The 19,023-nt window shown below is 32.9% G+C and overlaps 1 protein-coding gene across 1 annotated transcript in view; it reads right to left on the bottom strand.

Moving 5' to 3' along the window:
* LOC140434645 (large neutral amino acids transporter small subunit 1) overlaps window positions 1-19,023 on the bottom strand; it is a 142,766-nt gene that overhangs the window by 16,469 nt on the left and 107,274 nt on the right. The window contains exons 7-8 of the mRNA XM_072523058.1: window positions 6,430-6,504; window positions 4,729-4,888 (exon numbers count right to left, since the gene is read on the bottom strand). Of these exons, the coding sequence (XP_072379159.1) occupies window positions 4,729-4,888; window positions 6,430-6,504 (235 nt within the window). The remainder of the gene's footprint in view (window positions 1-4,728; window positions 4,889-6,429; window positions 6,505-19,023) is intronic.

The raw sequence follows: 19,023 nt of genomic DNA, 5'->3' as shown, positions 1-19,023 counted from the left end.
AATATCTTCAAATTTTTAATATTTTCTACAACACTTAATATCTATACAATATTGTTATATCTGTATGTTTAGTTAATATGAACAAATTTAGAGCAAAGTATACCTAAAACACAGTTTGGCTTTAGATGCAGTTTCGAAGCACTGAAGAGACATAGCCTTTGCTATACATGTCTTGGTTAAAAAAATGTCTGGATCAATAAAAAAATGTTTACTATGAGAAAGCGTTCGACACCATCAAACATGACAAACTTTTCGAACTATTAAATTTTTCAGAACTTGACATTAATGACATCCAGATTATTAAAAATCTGTGTTGAAATCAAACAGCTCACATCAAGTATGGACGTATGGTGGGTCAAAACATAATCGTTTTTAAGGGGGTTAGCTATCTTTCTTTACAGCCTCTTTGACTGTAAGGTCCATTGCGAGAGGCAGTTTTATTGTAGGCCTTTATCTAGGCTACTCTCAGTTCTCCGATTCTTACTATTGAGTTAGAATAGTAAGAATATTGTGTTTATCTAAGAATATGAGAATCTTGTATATAATTTGCTCTGACTACGATGGAGATAAGTCAAAAAAATCACAGTATGAGGAATATTATTATCATCTGCAAGTCTGATAAGTTCTCGTGGATGCAGTGTAAATTATGCTTTTTAGCCAATCAACTGTGGTTCTGTCAGCACAAAACGATAACCTTCAGTCTTGTCTAACTGTAAGTTGCTGAGTTTGAGTTTAACTGTACCTTTGAATTGATCTCTACTATTTTTGTCCAAAATCATCTCTTTTATGGCTGATCCACAGTTAATCTTTTCCACTGAAATATAAATTTCTGGATCATTTTAGGGCAGTATTCCTACCCATATGACTTTTAACGCTTGTACGGTTCTTTTTTGGTATTTTCTGGTCAACTTTTTCTGATTTTTGTTACTTTTGGAGGGGCTTCAGGGCCTGTTGTTACTTGAAGCTTCGTTTCATTAGGTATTTAAAACTTTTCCTCTCTGCACAACCTTTTTCAGTACTCGCTGAGCTTCGTGAATGTTTTTATGAGTGAAGGAACTGTTGCAGTTTCGCAACTTTATATGAATACGGCGAAAATATCAACATACTTTCTGTTACTTTTCTTTCTCCTCATATAGTTAGCTAAGATTTCGCTTACAAAAACCCCGACACTATTTAACAATAAACGGTTGTTAATACAATGTTGCAAAGAATATACTGTTCATTCATACATTGTTGTGAACAATGAAGCATATAAAAATGAGTGTCTTTCGTTAACCGCTTTCGATTACCGCTTGGGTAATTATCGCCCATGCGTCGCGTCAACTTGTAAAAAACAATTCGTTAACCAACCGCCGTCTCCAGTCAGACTAGTCTCATCTGCCAACCGACACAGCCGTGTCTTAGTGGCGGGGTAGCGGCCCGCTACGCCATCATCAATACTTTTGTCCCTGGATGCCGAAGAAGACGTCGTTTTTAGTAGCTTCTCATACCATTCATGGGGTAAAGTACCTCTTTGATACACCATCTAGATTGATGTTTAAACACACCTACGTTTATTGTGCAACATCGTTACATTATCAAACAAATTGTTGCTGGTATATCTAAATACGCTTCATGTTTTTCTGTGCTGAACTATATTGAAACTTATATTGCCGCGAAAATATATATACATATATACATATATATATATATATATATATATATATATATATATATATATATATATGTATATATAAACTTCGTAAAATGTACCTAACAAAAAATATAAAAATTAGGAAAGCAGATTAATGAATTAAGGGCTCAAATATTCCACCTCCTTGTGCTAAACAGTAAAAAATCTGTCTTACAGATTTCTTCTCTTCATACTTTTGTAGGGCTGGTGTAATGCTTGCAGAAAAATAAAGTATTTTTGCTCTTAATTCGACTAGGTTTGTGGCCCTTTCAAACTGATGCCTATAAATGTTTTCTTTGAGAAAACCCCGAAAAAAGAAATCGTTAGGCGCTAAGTCACAGGATCTAGCGGGCCATTTAATGGTACCACGTGTACTTATCAGTCGATCAGGAAACGTTTGATTGAGGAAGTCAATAGTTGCTCTAGAGTTGTGAGCCGAACACCCAACCTGTTGGAAATAAACCTCCTGAAAATTAACGGGAAGGCGTCGAACTGCTGGAGTGATCTCATTCTGTAAAAGTTGTAAATATTTGGGCCCGTTTAGGTTTCCATTAATAAAAAATGGACCGACTATGGTCGGTTACAACCGAATATATTCGCCTAACCGACTATATTCGGTTAGGCGAATATGGTCGCCTAACATCCCAGTCCAAACATTTAACTTTTGCGGATGCTGCGTTAACACTGCAACACTGAGGTGCTTATTTTTCCGAGAATAATACCTTGCAACGGATGGATTGTGTTTTTTATGTAATGAAAATGAAGATTCGTCAGAAAATAAAATATTTTTTAAAAAGTGTACATTTTCATTCTGATTATCTAACATAATTTCACAAAATTCCATCCGCCTAAAGTTATCTTCCGGAAACAGTTCTTGTGTTGCTTATATCTTAAAACAGTGATAAACATTTCTTTTGAGAACTCACAGAGCTGGACAGTTCGAGTATTCACATTCACGTTAACTTCCCTAGCAATTTGTACACTATTGCAGGGTTCATTTGCTTCCACAAAAGCACAAATATCAATATCCCTGTTTTGACGCTTCTCATCGACAGGTCTAACACTTGGTTCATTACCTTCATGACACTTTTTACAACTGTTTACACATCCCGAAGTTTGTAAATGTTTAATGGTATTTTTAACTGTTGTAACACTTGGTGGGGGTCTATTTTCGAAGGCAACAATAAATAAATCAATTATTCGCGTATCAAATGACCTTGAAAGTACCATGCTACAAGTTGCACTTTTTATTGGACGGTATACAACGTAATAGGCATTTTATTAATTATTTGTTTAATCTTTCAGAACTTCGATCCAGAATATCACACCGATTGCCATTGTGTTGTATGGTCAATAAAACAATGTCGTGATCTGTATATTATAATATTATTTGTCTTATATTCAAAATTATCCTATTGCTTTACATCGATATATTATGTGGCAATCAGCTGTAAAAGTCATGCGACTCTCGTCTTTCATGCTATATCATATTGTAACACAATGCTGGAAGAAGGCTAATGAAACCTAGGTGGAGCCTGATACCCGTAGTCTGCATAGAAATACTAGTGCTGTTATCCATCAGGGTGTGATGACGTAATCGAGAATAGGTATCGTGTGCTAGCTTATTTGAAAGGTTTAATGTATGAAATGAGAAGTAGATTAGTCCCTAATTTTGTTTACTATTGAAACACTTTCTACTAGTATGAAATAACAAAATTAAATTACCATATAAGGTACATAAATAATGAGAATTATAGCAAAAAGTATAGTTTTTAAAAATCGAGTTGGCTAGGGTTAAATTTCATTACATGACCATTAATGGAAACACAAAGAATAGAAATATTAATTAAAGTTAGATATGGAGAAAAAACCAAAAAACCACAAGACGTATGTAATTTATTAATAATAATAATAGTCTCCCGTTTTATACGGCTTCGCGGCTTTGGGAGTATAGCAGGGTAGTCTGCTATATCTAGGGCCTACGGTATACAAGGAAGGTAACATGGCCAGTGCTACGCTTCAACCGCCTATTATTACCCCCGGTTTTACCCAAGGTAAAATGTAATTTATTTATTATAAAAAATGTATTATTAAGTATGGCAGTCCTCGAATTAATTCAAGGCAAACGCTTTCTACTTTACACGTTCTTAAAAAAGAGAATATCGTACATATAAAATTCATAATGTACAGTTTTGCGATCTAATGAGAATAATGATGACAAAGATTTATATAGTCCAAAATCCACCTTTCATTCGTCAATTTTTTTTCTGATAGAGCAATCTTGTGTTTACGTGGAACAGTAAATTGGCAAAACTTTAGATATTAGCATAAAGAGAATCCTCATTCGATGACTGATGAACACACTCAGCACCCTCAAAAAGTAAACGTATGGGCAGGGATAGCCGAGGTTAGAATTATAGGTCCTTTTTCCTTCGATGTTTCTCTTATGAGAAAAAGATATTTTAATTTTTTACAAAATGAACTTATACCCGCCCTTACAGGTAGCAAATGTTTTCCTAGAGGATGCACTGGAAGACGAGGAACAATAAATAACAAAAATAAAACCCAAGATTTTCAGATCTTACACCACTTAATGTTTTACTATGGGGTTATTTAAAATCAAATTTTTACATCGATAGACCACAAGATTAAATAAAATAGAATTAGGTTGGAATTCTATTTTTAGATTACCAGATTTAATATAACTAACTCCAGAATGATCGTCGGTTTATTATTACTGTCAGCAGTAAAATAATCTATTTTATATTAAATAAATTACATACATACTTCTTGTTGCGTAAATTAATTTAATTCAAAAATTACATATTTGTTTAATTATCATGTATAAATAATTATATTAATGTTTATATCAGTCAACGAATAATTAAATAACCTTTCACATGACTAACACACGATCCCTATTACCATTTAAAAAATCATCGATTTTTTAAATGGTAAATGTTTCTATACATCTAATACACATTAACATTATGCAAAAAAATACAAGGAAGAATAATCTGTATACTAATGAAGACAATATAGAAAATAAATATTACCTGTTTCATATGGACTTGCAGCCATTGGAACAGCTGTGACAAAAATTGTGCAGGCTAAATACAGGATAGGCCAAATAAGGTGTACTTTTATAGGTCTGTTAAGATCTGGCTGTTTCCATCTCAGCCATGGAAGACATAAAACTGCTGCTCCAATGCTCAGCTAAAAAATATAGTATTCTACTTGAGTTTTCGTCAAACATTTAATTCTGTATTTTGACGACTATATAAATGATAATAAAAGATATTTGCAAACTAGAAACTATGATTAAATTTTAAACGACCAAAAATTATAAAATGTTCAAAAAACTTAAGGTAGTCGTGATGTTTAATAGTGATACCTTTAAAAGTCTTATAATAATTATTAAATATTAATAAAATTATTATATATAAAACACTGCTGAGGCCAGTCCTCACATATGGGTCGGAAACATGGACTCTAATGCAGAAGGATGAAAGACTTCTGGGAATATTCGAGCGTAAGATACTCCGCAAAATATTTGAAGCTATAAACACATAGGCAATATCAATAAAATCCTACAACAAAAGGAATGCATTATTAATAATAATAACCTAAACGAAAATATCGTCTAAGCTATTAGAGCGGCTCGAAGTAAAATGCTGCCCTAAAAGACGCCAAGACGAAAAAATAACTATTGAAACAATAGGAAACTAGAAAAGAAATCAAAGGAAACGAATGCATTGACAAAAAAAAAACTACGAAAAATAAATAAAGAAGTATCAAAAGCTATAAGGAGAGATTTAAGAAAAGTTAAAAATGAAGAAGTCCTCAGAACTACAAAAGAGAATAAAAGTCTGAAAGTCCTGTGAAGACGGCTAAAAATGGAAAATGTGAAATACATAAACTGAATACTTCTATCAAGAACTATACACCAGTCAAAGAGAAGACCAAACAAACTTGCAAGCCGCCACATCACGCAAAATCATCAACCAGGGTTCAGAGCTCATGCCAGAGATCACACTAACCGAAATCCGCAAAGAAGCAATGAAAAAGATGAAAAACAACAAAGCACTAGGAGAAGATGAAGTCGTAATAAAGATGGGCGGACGTGCCCCTCTCAACCAAATAAAAATTTTGTTTAACCTTTGTCTAACAGATTGTTCCATACTGGAAACATGGAATAATGTAGTAACAATTTTACTACACAAGAAATGAGACAAGGCGTACCTAGAAAACTATAGACCAATCAGCCTATTGAACCACATCTATAAAATGTTTACCCGAATAATTACGACAAGACTAGAAAAAAAAGTTGGACAAGACAAGACTAGAAAAAGTCGGGACCAGTCCCGAGAACAAGCTGACTTCCGCTCAAAATTCGAAACAAACGATCACCTATAAACAGTTAAAACCTTAATAGAAAAATCGATAGAATATAACAGATCACTGGAAATTATCTTCGTAGACTTTCACAAAGCCTTCGATACCGTGGAATTAGATAGCACTATAATTGTTCTGAAAAATTGTTGATACCAAAACGCCACAATGCATGTAAAACTACATGATACCACCAGAGAAATTCATATAAAGCGAGGTGTGTACACTGTCTCACCTAAATTATTTATAACGGTCCTTGAATACGCCTAAAGTAGGAAAAAAGAGGAATAAAAATAGACGGGGAAATGCTGCGTTTCCGTAATATTTTTAAAAAATTATTTTCTTATTGTATATAAAAAACTTACCCATGTTGCAAAGCCAACGTAGTTGATAAGAGCATCTATATCTGACACAGTCAGATAGAGCAGTGATAAAAATGCCTGTAAAAGAAATAAATAGTGTATGTAACAAATATGAGTTTTAATGGCTATCGTATTTAACGTCAACATGTAACATGTTCTCTGTTTTATAATCCATATTTATCTCACATATACACCAATATAAAGGATATCCCAAAATTTACACAAGATGGTAATTAAATAGACACATTTTTTTTCTCTTTAGATTTTAATTGTAAGCTTATTTCAAATCGAGTGGCGAGCCCTTCCACGAAATAGTTAATCGCGCAGACAATAGAATATCTATGATCAGACCCATGCAGTGGCGTTGAAACAAATTAAATTATTTGAAATCGCACTAATTACAAAATTATTACTCACTTAAATAATAAATGGAGTTTGATTGTACACAGATTGTTTTATAGTTACCAAACTTTTTGTTTGTTATAATACCGTCTTTAATAATTGATACTAAATTTCTAATTTAGTATCAGTAACCGTAATTATAAAGTCATTATTAATGACTCCTTAACGACTCGTTAAGGACATACAAAGAACTGATAAGAATTATTTCCGAGAATTTCAAACGTCACGGGATTTCAAACGAGTTCGTAATTTAGTCTCATTATGTTGTGGAGTCTTAATAAGAAATGTACTACCACGTGTATTATAACTATTTTGTAGAATGGAGATGGTTAAGTGTAGTACGAGTAAACAGATCAGATTGACACCAGAATCCAAAAGAATAGTTTACAATGCATTTAAATATAAATATGCAAATACTATTTCCTGAAGATAATCTAACCAGTATTAAACAACGTGTGAGTGAAGCTACTGGAGTATCTTTACGTACAGTAGAAAGGATCATTCAACAAGCGAGTATGTTAACAAAGGCAGAGTCAAATAATACACTAAAATTTCCAGCTACAACACCAGCAACCGTGACGGACTTGAGGGAGTATGACAAACAGTTCATTAGAAATACCATTCATCGTTTTCATGAGACTGAACGTTGTCGTGCATCATTGAAGCTTTTGCAGAAAAGGCTTGAAGAGGTGTACTAGTGGACTGGAAGTGTAAGTTCTCTCTACAGAATTGTGAAAGATTTGGGATTTAAATGGAAGAAAACGAAAGATAATCGAATCGAAAGATAATAAATAATAAAAAGATAATATAATAATAAAGATAATTAAAGATAAAATAATTAATTGAACGGAATGATATTCGTGTTCTACGCATTAAATATTTGGACCCAATTTAATATTACAGAAGCGAAGGTAAGTCAATTGTATAGGTTGATGAAACCTATGTACATGCAGGACACACTACGACAAATAGCTGGACAGATGAGAGTGGCAAAGGGTTGTTCAAAATCATTTCAAAAGGAAGTAGGTTGGTTGTCTTACATGGTGGTGGGGAGATGGGTTTCATACATAATGCCCTTTTGATTTTAAATTCAGGAGCTAAGACAGGAGATTATCATGATGATATGAATTCAGAAAATTATGAAAAATGGATGAAAGAACAGTTAACCCCCAATTTGCCTGTTGGATCTGTTGTTGTTACTGATAATGCGTCATATCATAATGTACAAATTAATAAAGCACCCACCAGTAATTCTAATATATACTCTGAGGAGATTTTTAATGAAGCCCTCACAAACCTAGACATGGGAATCCGAGTGAACGGTGAATACATCAATAATATCCGCTACGCCGATGACACTGTGTTACTAGCAACCAGCCTAAACGATCTGCAGGCCTTACTAGACCGAGTGCGAACTGTGAGCGTATCATACGGACTGAACCTTAATATTAAGAAAACTAAATTCATAGTTGTCAGCCGTACAAATTTAGATCCCGGGGCACTAATGGCAGGTAGCGAAGAGATCCAGAGAGTCGACAGATTCACTTACCTCGGAACTACCCTTAACGTACAATGGGACTACGCTCAAGAGATTAGATCCAGAATTGAAATGGCACGGTCTACATTTATTAAGTTGAGATCCTTGCTGTGCTGCAGTGATCTCAGTTTGGGAACCAAGATGCGGATAGTGAGGTGCTACGTTCTTCCAGTGTTACTATATGGAGTTGAAGCCTGGACACTAACGCAAGCCACTGAAAAACGAATCGAAGCCTTCGAGATGTGGATATACAGAAGGATACTAAAAATATCTTATGTGGACCATGTCACCAACGTTGAGGTCCATGAGGTCCTGAGGACAGCGCATGACAAAAGAAAAAGAAGTGCTTAATTTAATTAAACAACGTAAGCTTGAGTACCTCGGCCACGTGATGCGGAACGAAGAAAAATATCGAATTCTTCAACTTGTTATGCAGGGTAAAGTATTTGGCAGAAGAGGACCGGGAGCCTTGATGATCGCCAACATCCGGACCGGATAAGGCACTGAAGAAGAAGAAGTAATTCTAAAAAATGGATATGATATCTTGGTTGACAGAAAAAAAATTTGTAACCATTTGTAACGTCAATGTTAAAACCGCAATTGTATGAAATCATCAAACGACACAAACAAGATCATATTCAATATAAATTTGACAAAGTGCTGCAAGAATGTGGACATGTTTCTTTAAAACTTCCGCCATATCATCCAGACTTGATCCCTATAGAAATGGTTTGGGTGCAAATTAAAAATGAAGTTGCAAAACAAAACGTTTATTTTAAGTTAGAAGACCTGAAAGTGTTGGTGTAACAGGAATTTGCTACAGTAACTGTAGATAACTAGAAGAAAGTGTGTGAACATTTTGTCAAGGTTAAAGATAAGTATTTGGAAAGTGAATGTCGCATAGATGTAATTACTGAAAAATTAAGGATTAATTTAGATGATTCTAGTGACGGAGACAGTCCATCTGATTATAAAAGTGTATAATATAATTTAACATTACGATGTACCTATGTTATATATATATATATATATATATATATATATATATATATATATATATATATATATATATATATATATATATATATATATACAGGGTGAGTCATGAGGAACTTTACATACTTCTACCATATGTAGAGTCCCTCAGGGAGCATATCATGTGGCCACTAAAAAATGTCAACTCCTCTTCTTTATTAATTAACAGGGTGATTTGTGTAATTGACCATTTATTTCATTTTACTGTAGTGTTTATACGGCTCATTTGATTTTTTTAATTTTTGCATGATACAGTACACTACTAACAAGCATTCGACTGGTATTAGCTAAACTAAAAAATTCCAGGACTGGCTTTGGAAAAATTAATTTAGGGATTCGTATTAAATATTACACGTTGTATAAATTTTTTTTAAAATGCAATAAGTGAAACTGGTAACTCAACTAACAGTTACCAACTGAAGTCCGTTTGAAGAGGTTTACTCTCCGGACACTGGAACTCACTTAAAGCATGGGTGTATGTTACCTGAAGTAAAATTTAATTAAAATATTAAACATCAAATAATATTAACAACATCATGTACAATCTTTGGTAACATTATATATTTTAAAGGGTTTTTACCCTAATATTTTGGTGGCTCAGGCATTTTAACTTGTATTTTTAACCTGATGATGGAACTGTTGTTCCGAAAACGTTCGCGTTTTTAATGTAGCCCTTTTAAGGGTTTTTATAAAATATACCCATTTACAAAGATTAACCTCTTTTTATTTATTATTTTCAACATCTGTCAAATAAACGTCAAAGTGTAAATACGAACTTAAAAGTTCTCTGCATTTTAAAGTTTAATTTGATAGTTTTACGTATAAACTCAAGTTAAATTACACATTTTAAAGTTCTCTGCGAAATTTTATGATTTAGAAAGTGCTAAACACAGTTACATTCTATTACTATAGTTTAATACATATACATTAGTACTAGTTTGGTCGTCGAAGCGATCGTCGAAGGCTCCATTTATGGAGTCTTCTAACGGGGGCGAGCCCCCCGATAAAATGCCAAGGGATCAGGATGCGATGGATGATTGCAGTTATGGTTCCCATGGATTTTCATCCCATCAGCTAGAAAACTCGATAAGTAGTCTTAATAATATTAATCATTTAAAAACCGATAAACAAATTAACTCACTAACTTCTAATGAGCCAGAAAAAAGCAGACCTGTATATTTATATGATAAAACTGATTTAGGGCCATTTCACATTTTTATTGAAAACAATGATAGAAATTTTACAGGCAAATTAAATGCAGTTAAGATAGGTGAAATATTATTTACCGTACACCCAGAAATTGATAATTATATTAAAAAAATTAATTCAATTGGACGCAATCGGATTAGGGTAACATTTAAAAACTATGCTAGTGCAAATACCTTAATTACTTCTAAATTGCTTATTCAAAAAAATCTTATTGCATATATTCCGAAATTTCAATTATTTAAATTAGGTGTAGATAGGGATATAGAATCAGATATATCAGAAGAATATCTCAAAGATAAAATAAAAGAATTTGATCACCATTGTAAATTCTCGGTGGATTATGTAAAAAGAATAAAGAGAAAAATAGTAACAGATGATAAAGTAGTTTTTAAACCTACAAAATCGGTCATTGTATCATTCAAATGTCAAAGTATACCAAAATATATCGTAATTAACCATGTTTTACATAATGTAGAAAAATACCAACAAAAAGTAATTATTTGCTACAACTGTTATAGGTATGGACACATGAGTAAGCAGTGTAAAAGCAATCCTAGATGTCTTAAATGTCATGAGTCTCACCCTTCCGATTCTTGTTCTTTATCATCCTTTAATAAAAAATGTCTCTCCTGTGAAGGTGAACACTTCACTAATGAATGGGAGATATGTCCAGAATTCGACCGTCAAAAAAAAATAAAACATTACATGTCTGAAAACAGCTTGTCTTTCAAAGAAACGCTTAAATTATTTCCTAAAGTAACCTATGCATCGATAACAGCTAATAATTCCTCAATAAATTCACATCAAATTCCAATTATGAACGCTCCATCCTTTTCATATTCCTCTACTCAATTGTCCACACCCCCCTCAACCCCCAATCAGCTCACCACCCCCTACAGTTTCAAACAGATATACAATAATAAAACCTCCAAAATCCAAACGACCCCTCCCTTCCTCGCAAGACCCAATAGAAATAGAACATCAAAAAATAATAAAGTTAAACCCCATGTCCACCAGACCTGGCGGCATTTTCAATTCATCTTCTTATCAATCTACATTTAATACAGAACAAGGATCCAAAATACATGAATCTCCTAAAGAATTAACAGAACTAATATCAAATATAGTTATAAGTATTATTTCTAATATGAATCACAAACATTTTGAAATCCCAGAAAAATCAGTTTTAATAAATTTAATTCAAACAGTTTTAAGTTCTCTCTCATATAATAATGAATAGTTTGGTAATTTGTCAATGGAATTGTAGATCGGCTAACTCTAATAGAGAAAATCTTCTCCACCTACTAGAAGACCAGAAAGTTGATATCGCATTATTATCAGAAACTAGATTTAAACCAGAAAAATATATTAACTTCCACGGATATAATATTGTCAGAGACGACCGCTTTTCAGCAACTGTCGGTGGTGGCTCGGCAATTTTAATAAACTCAAATCTGTATTATGAGGAAGTCACCATGAAAGTCGAATTATTAAACGTCAATAAAGTAGCCATTAAAATTAAGTTTAAATCATTTACTGTCACATTTGTATCGATGTATGTTCCCCCAGGAGAAAAGTTATCGTTACAACAGTGGAACAATTTCATAACATCTATAGAAAGACCGTTCATAATAGAAGGCGACTTCAATGCTCATCACATTGCCTGGGGCTTGGACAATCATACAGATATAAAAGGCAAAATCTTAATGGATGAGATGAGATTATCATCTGTATAGATGATAATAATTTGATATACAAAAATGATGGCTCTCCTACTTTCTTTAGGAACTTTTCGAAATCGGCAATAGACCTGACCATTTGTACTCCTGACTTAAGTCATCTGATCACTTGGAAAACACTTCAAGACCTATTCGGTTCAGACCATGCACCTATAAGGGTCGAATTAGAGGATCAACCAACTCACATATATAACCCGTATTCACAAAAGTGGAATTTAAAGAAAGCCGACTGGAAATTATATGAACAATTTTCGGAAAATATCTTCTCTCAATCTGAAGATATAAATTCATATGAAAAATTTTTGCACACTATAAATACAACTGCATCCTACTGCATCCCCAAATTTAAAATAAAAAAACCAACTTCCAGAGGAAAATACTGGTGGGATTTAGAATGTGAGGAAGCAGTCAGAAGAAGACGGGAAAGTTTTTGTATATTCAAAGATCATCCAAACCAAGAAAACCTACTTAAGTATAAAAAAGATGATGCCCACGTGAAGAAGATTACTAAACAAGCTAAAAGAAATAGCTGGAGAGATTATGTCAGGTCCTTAAATAGGTCGGTCCCTATTAAAGATGTATGGTCAAAAGTTAATAGACTAAAAAATAGAAAAACTAAGAACAAAGTTCCTATAACACTATCGGAAGCTTCATGGATAGAAGATTTCCACCAAAATATCACTCCACTGTCTGCAGAATTAGTAATTCCTGACCTACAAGTGAATGCGCAATACGACTATCCAGAACAAATCCGCTTCTTAATCAAACCATTTTCTGGCACTGAACTTTACTTTTCGTTAAAGAAAAATTCAAATTCAGCACCAGGTGCTGATGAAATCCATTACTCGATGCTATCAAATCTTTCAAAAATTGGTAAGACTGTGCTTCTGAATATATACAATGAAATTTGGTCACGCCGCATAAAGATTCCTGACGATTGGCACGTTTATACTATTCTCCCGATCTTAAAACCCGGAAAATCGTTAAATAATTGTGATTCTTACCGTCCAATAGGACTGGCTTCATGTATACTTAAAACATATGAGAGATTAATTAAAAACCGTTTGGAATTTTGGTTAGAAAAGAACGACTTATTACCAAAAACTCAGTTTGGTTTTAGAAAAGGTAAATCCACACAAGAAAGCCTGAGTCACTTATTGATAGACATTTATGGTGCTTTTACTTATAAGAAAGCAGTTAGTGCTTTGTTTTTAGATATAAAAGGGGCTTATGACAATGTTAATCTCCACATTCTATATGCGAAAATGTTGGAAATAGGAATACCTGAAACTGTAACATGGAATATCATTAATTTGTATGTTAATCGATCAGTACACGTTAGATTAAATGGAGATAAGTCTAACACACGGTACACATCTTTGGGACTACCACAAGGTAGCATCTTGAGTCCTCTATTATATATTCTGTATACTGCTGATTTAGAAAATAAACTTCCCCAACATATAAAAATCTTACAGTATGCTGATGATGTTGCAATCTATGTAGAAAATAAGTCAATAGATAAATGTAATGAGCACCTTAAATCAGGATTGAATATTATAGAAAAATGGGCGACGGATAAGAATTTAACAATCTCGGAGAGTAAATCAACCATTGTTACTTTTACCAGAAAACGATATTCTCCTCCAAACCACCTACAATTTGATAATTATAAAATTCATTATAAAACTTCAATACAATTTCTTGGCGTATTCTTAGACTCAAAATTAAATTGGAAAGAACACACAAATTATATATTGCGAAGAACGGAAAACGCAATGAATATCATCAAGACTGTAAGTGTCAGTAATTGGGGAGCTGACCCAAACATCTCAATATTACTGTACAGAAATTTAATGAGATCGATCCTAGATTACGGATCTATATTTTATGGCTCAGCATCAAACGCTGTACTCCAAAAAATCGAAAGTATAAAAAATAGAGCACTTAGGTTAAGCACTGGTTATCTTCGTAGTACTCCCATATTAGTCATGGAATGTGAGCTTAATGAACCTCCACTTTCATTACGCAGAGAATTCTTAGGTGAGAAATTTATAGTTAAAGTGGCAGTTAACAATAAACTGTTGTTGAGTAAAATTGTACAACTAACCACTACATACCTAACTCATCATTACTGGGAAAAAAAGAAGCAGCTTTTAGTTGTGGAAAGTTTTCTCAACGTTTCTAGTTACATTGACGACATACACCAAATGGAACAAACCCCATCTCGAAAATTAAACTATGAAGATTATTTATCTCCATTTAACTGCCATTTAAGTAATATTCTTGCCACAGATTTTCTTACTAAAATAGATCACCTTCAGTATGTACAACATCATTGTGGGAGTTATCAAAAATTATATACAGATGGTTCAAAAATGGACGGCAAAGTTGGATATGCTATATTCTACCCCCAAAAAAGTATAAAGATAAACAACAGATTACCTGACAAAATGACTTTTACAGCTGAACTCGTAGCAGTCAAAGAAGCCTTCCAAATATGTATGAATCAAAAAGAACTAAACTATGTTATATTTACAGACTGCCAAAGCATTGTACATAAACTGAAATATAATTTACATAATTTTGAAGAAAATTATATCATCAGTGACATCATAGCTCTGAATAGTGAAGCTTTTAAATCGGGCAAAAATATCATATTGTGCTGGATAAAAGCACACATTGGTATAAAAAACAACGAAATAGTAGATGATCTGGCTAAAAAAGCAACAATGAAAGAATCCACTCTGCAAACCTATCAACTTCCTATGGGTGATTTAATATCTGTAATCAGATCTCTTAAACGCACAAAATGGCAGGGACACTACAACAATTCAGACAAAGGCAAATTTTATAAAAGAATCCAACCCACAATTTCCGTCAAGACATGGTTTAAACAAGTTTCCAACAGAGGCTTCATCAAAACTATTTGTAGAATAAGAAGCAATCACTGTATGACTCCAGTATACAAAAGCAAAATAGGACTGACAAATAATAATGAATGTATATGTGGGGAGCTAGCTGATCTACAACATATGCTGTTAGAATGTCCTTTACATTTTATTGAAATATCAAATTTTTTTACCAAGCTAGTTCAACTTAATGTTCAATTACCTTCTAATCTAACACATCTTTTGGAGTCAAAGAATCTAGATGTATATAAAATTTTATATGGTCATATTAATTGTTTAAAATTAAAGCTCTGACAAAAAAAAACAATAAAAAAAAAATAATAAAGAATAAAAAAAATGGAGAAATAAAATAAAAAAAAATAAAATAAAAAGAAAAGTTACTAAGAAGATCTAAACCTCCGAGGTGTCGAATCGGGTTTATGTCTTAGCGTAGTAATCAAAAAAAATAAAACAAAATAAAAAAAAAATTAAAAAAAAGTAAAAAAAAAAATAAAGAAAAATAAAAAAAAAAGATACAAAAAATAAAACAGCAAAAACAGAGTAAACTAGTAAGTAAGTTTCTAACATTACATGTCTTAACTCTCAATACAATAGTTTTAAATTTAAATACTAACAATATCTTGTGTAAAGAGAGAACTCAAAACAAATTGACTGGCCAGTTGGTTGTCAAAACCAGTGCCAATAAAACACACACACACACATTTATTATTTTGTCCAGCATATTTGTCGACCATATTTTGGAACTGTGTCGCCAAACTTTTAATATTTGAGGGACGCCAAACCATAACGTTGTAAATGCCCAAAATAAAAGTTTTCAGTAGTGACAAAAAATGTTTTAGTTAAAAAATAATGAACGATAATTCTTAATATTAAACTTTGGTTCAATTAACACTATTGACGTACAAATTTGAAGTCTAGTAAAATAAAATAGTTTATGCTTTAATTGATTTAAAAACACAAAAGAACAAAAAGTTTGTAAGTGCCATTATATCGGCAAGTCATAACATTGTAAGTATATTTACTTACATTTAAAAGTCAAAAGAAAAAGATCAAATTAACAATAATTATAGTGAAAATTTCCCCAGACCAAAAAACATGGTCCCAAATAGACCATATACTGATCACAAAGAGAAAGCAAACATCGATAACAGACGTGAGAACATACAGAGGTGCACATACAGACACAGGCCATTTCATGGTTACCGCAACGTTAAGACAAAAAGTCAAAAGAACGCTAAAAAACAAGACAACAAAGGACAAATGGTACATAGAAAAACTGAATGCTACAGATAGAAGAATTAAATATGTAGAAGATATAAGCAAAAAACTGAAGGAATACTGTAAACATACAGAGGATGTTGAAACAGAATGGAGAAATATAAAAAATGTATAAATGAAGCAGCTTCTGAACATGTAAGGATAGAGAGAAAGAAAGTATAATCAAGACTATCATAACATGTTAAAAAAGAAGATAGAAATAAGACAAAAGTGGATCAGAACAAATAGACAACATACATTGACATAGACAATCATGTCAACCTTAATACAACGAAGACTGGCCGAAGCGACTACAAATATCATGGGACAGTATCAATGCGGATTTATTAGGGGAAAGTCAACAACAGATGCCATACATACGGTAAAGCAAATTATGGAGAAAGCTTATGGATATAAAAGAGAAATTGAATTGCTTTTTATAGACTTCCAACAAGCATTTGATTCAATAAACAGAGCGAAATTACTTACAGCTATGAGAGAAATGAGAATACACAACAAATTAAGACGATTAATAAAAATGACAATGAGCAAAACTGTAGTAACTGTAAAAACACAAGAAGGAGACACAGAAGAATTTGTTATAAATAAAGGTGTACGTCAAGGAGATTCATTATCTGCAACTCTGTTTAATCTTGCCCTGGAATATATAGTCTATAAAGGTACATTTAAAACGAGAGAGGGACAAATAATAGCATATGCCGACGATATTGTGTTAATAACAAAGAACAGAAAAACAATGGAAAGTATGTTAAAAAAATTGATAGCAGAAGGGAAAGTATTGGGCTTAGTAATAAATCAAGAAAAAACAAAAATAATGAGATTTGACAAAAAATATGAAAACAAAAAGACTAGACTGGGGGAATATATATTTGAAAAGTAGAAAAGTTTAAGTATTTGGAAATATTAATAACAAACAATGGAGACAGGGAAACAGAAATTAAAGAAAGGATAATTACAGCAAATACGACATACCACGTAAATAAAAAACTTCTAAAAAATAAATTACTGAGCAAGAAATCGAAAATGAAGATATTATAAAACAATAATTCGACCGACTATAATGTATGCTGCCGAAACCCTTAGCATGACAAAAAAACAAGAGGAAGACCTTAGAATACTAGAAAGGAAAATACTAATAGCAATATTAGGACCAATAAAAATTAATGACAACCAATATAGACAAAGAACGAATCATGAACTACTAAACGAAATTAAAGAGGATATAGTTTTTAAAATAAAACAGCAAAGGGCAAAATGGCTAGGACATATATGGAGATCAGGACCATCTACGACAATATTTACAATATTGGAATGGACACCAGCTGGTAAAAGAAGACGTGGAAGACCAAGATCTACATGGCTACAAGAAGTAACAAATGATCTCGATAGGGCGGGCGTACGGCAATGGAGAGAAAAAACCAGAGATAGGAAACAGTGGAGAAAAATAACAGGAAAAATTAAATAAAGAAAATGAGGACTGATCTACCTCGTAACATAGATCTAGAGAGAAAATTTAAAAATGAGCATTTTGTAAGGTTTTCGTAAAAAGTTTTTGCTTCTCCTGTTAAATATGATAGCATGGCTTGGATATCTTTATTTTTTCGGTACACATTGGCACAGGAGTCTCCTTCATCTCGATATCCAACTCCTCAAAACTCGCCTTAGTGATTCCAGGTTTGATCGCTATGGATCCATGTATTAAGCCATGGAGCAGAATCCCTGTAACTTTTCTTTATATAAACTTCACCAAAGTTTTCAGATGTTACTCGAATCGTAGTAGCCGAAGATATCTGCGGTTTTAGTATTTATCATGGATTTAGCTTGATTAATTCAGTTAAAAAAATATTTTTTTCTCTCCAGCATCGTAATAGCAATTTGAATGAGGTCTTTTGGTATAAGCGGCTTGGTATGCTTCTTTGCTTTCTCTATAATGGCAAAATCACGATCACACGAGAGAAAAGTATGTCCTTTTATAGGAAATTTATGAGTAATTTCTGAAAAGAAACCTTTTGCAATCAAGCAAGATACACAACAAGTAAAGCCTGGTTCTTATTTTGGCAACCACAATTATCTGACCATAGAATTAGCTTTTGCTTATCTGTAGTGAATCCTATTCCGCTACTGGTAAAAAACTGTAAAGACAAGAAGCTATCTCGTTAGACCCCTTTGCCCGACAGTTTAATTCCAGAAGAGCATGATGCCCATTCCTTCGTCTTCTAAATAAATACCCATATTATTACAGGCAAGCTGACGGCTGTAGTACATTTGGGTATGAGTTAATGTTGGAAGATACAACTGTTGCTGGAGATCAAATTGAACCATTCGAATATCTGAGTTGTTTCCTCTGGATTCTATGCAATCTTCATTCATTTTTTGTCTTGCCACGTCACCTTACCTGTGGTGAATTTCTAGTTTTTGCTTAGCATCAGTTTTTATTTCTTCTGTTAGAGCTGTGTCTATTTTGACTTTAAGCGAGTCACATGTT

This window comes from Diabrotica undecimpunctata, chromosome 2, assembly GCF_040954645.1.
Source record: "Diabrotica undecimpunctata isolate CICGRU chromosome 2, icDiaUnde3, whole genome shotgun sequence".
NCBI lineage: Eukaryota > Metazoa > Arthropoda > Insecta > Coleoptera > Chrysomelidae > Diabrotica > Diabrotica undecimpunctata.
The sequence above is the reverse complement of the archived record's forward strand: the minus strand, read 5'-3'. Positions and strand labels throughout refer to the sequence as shown.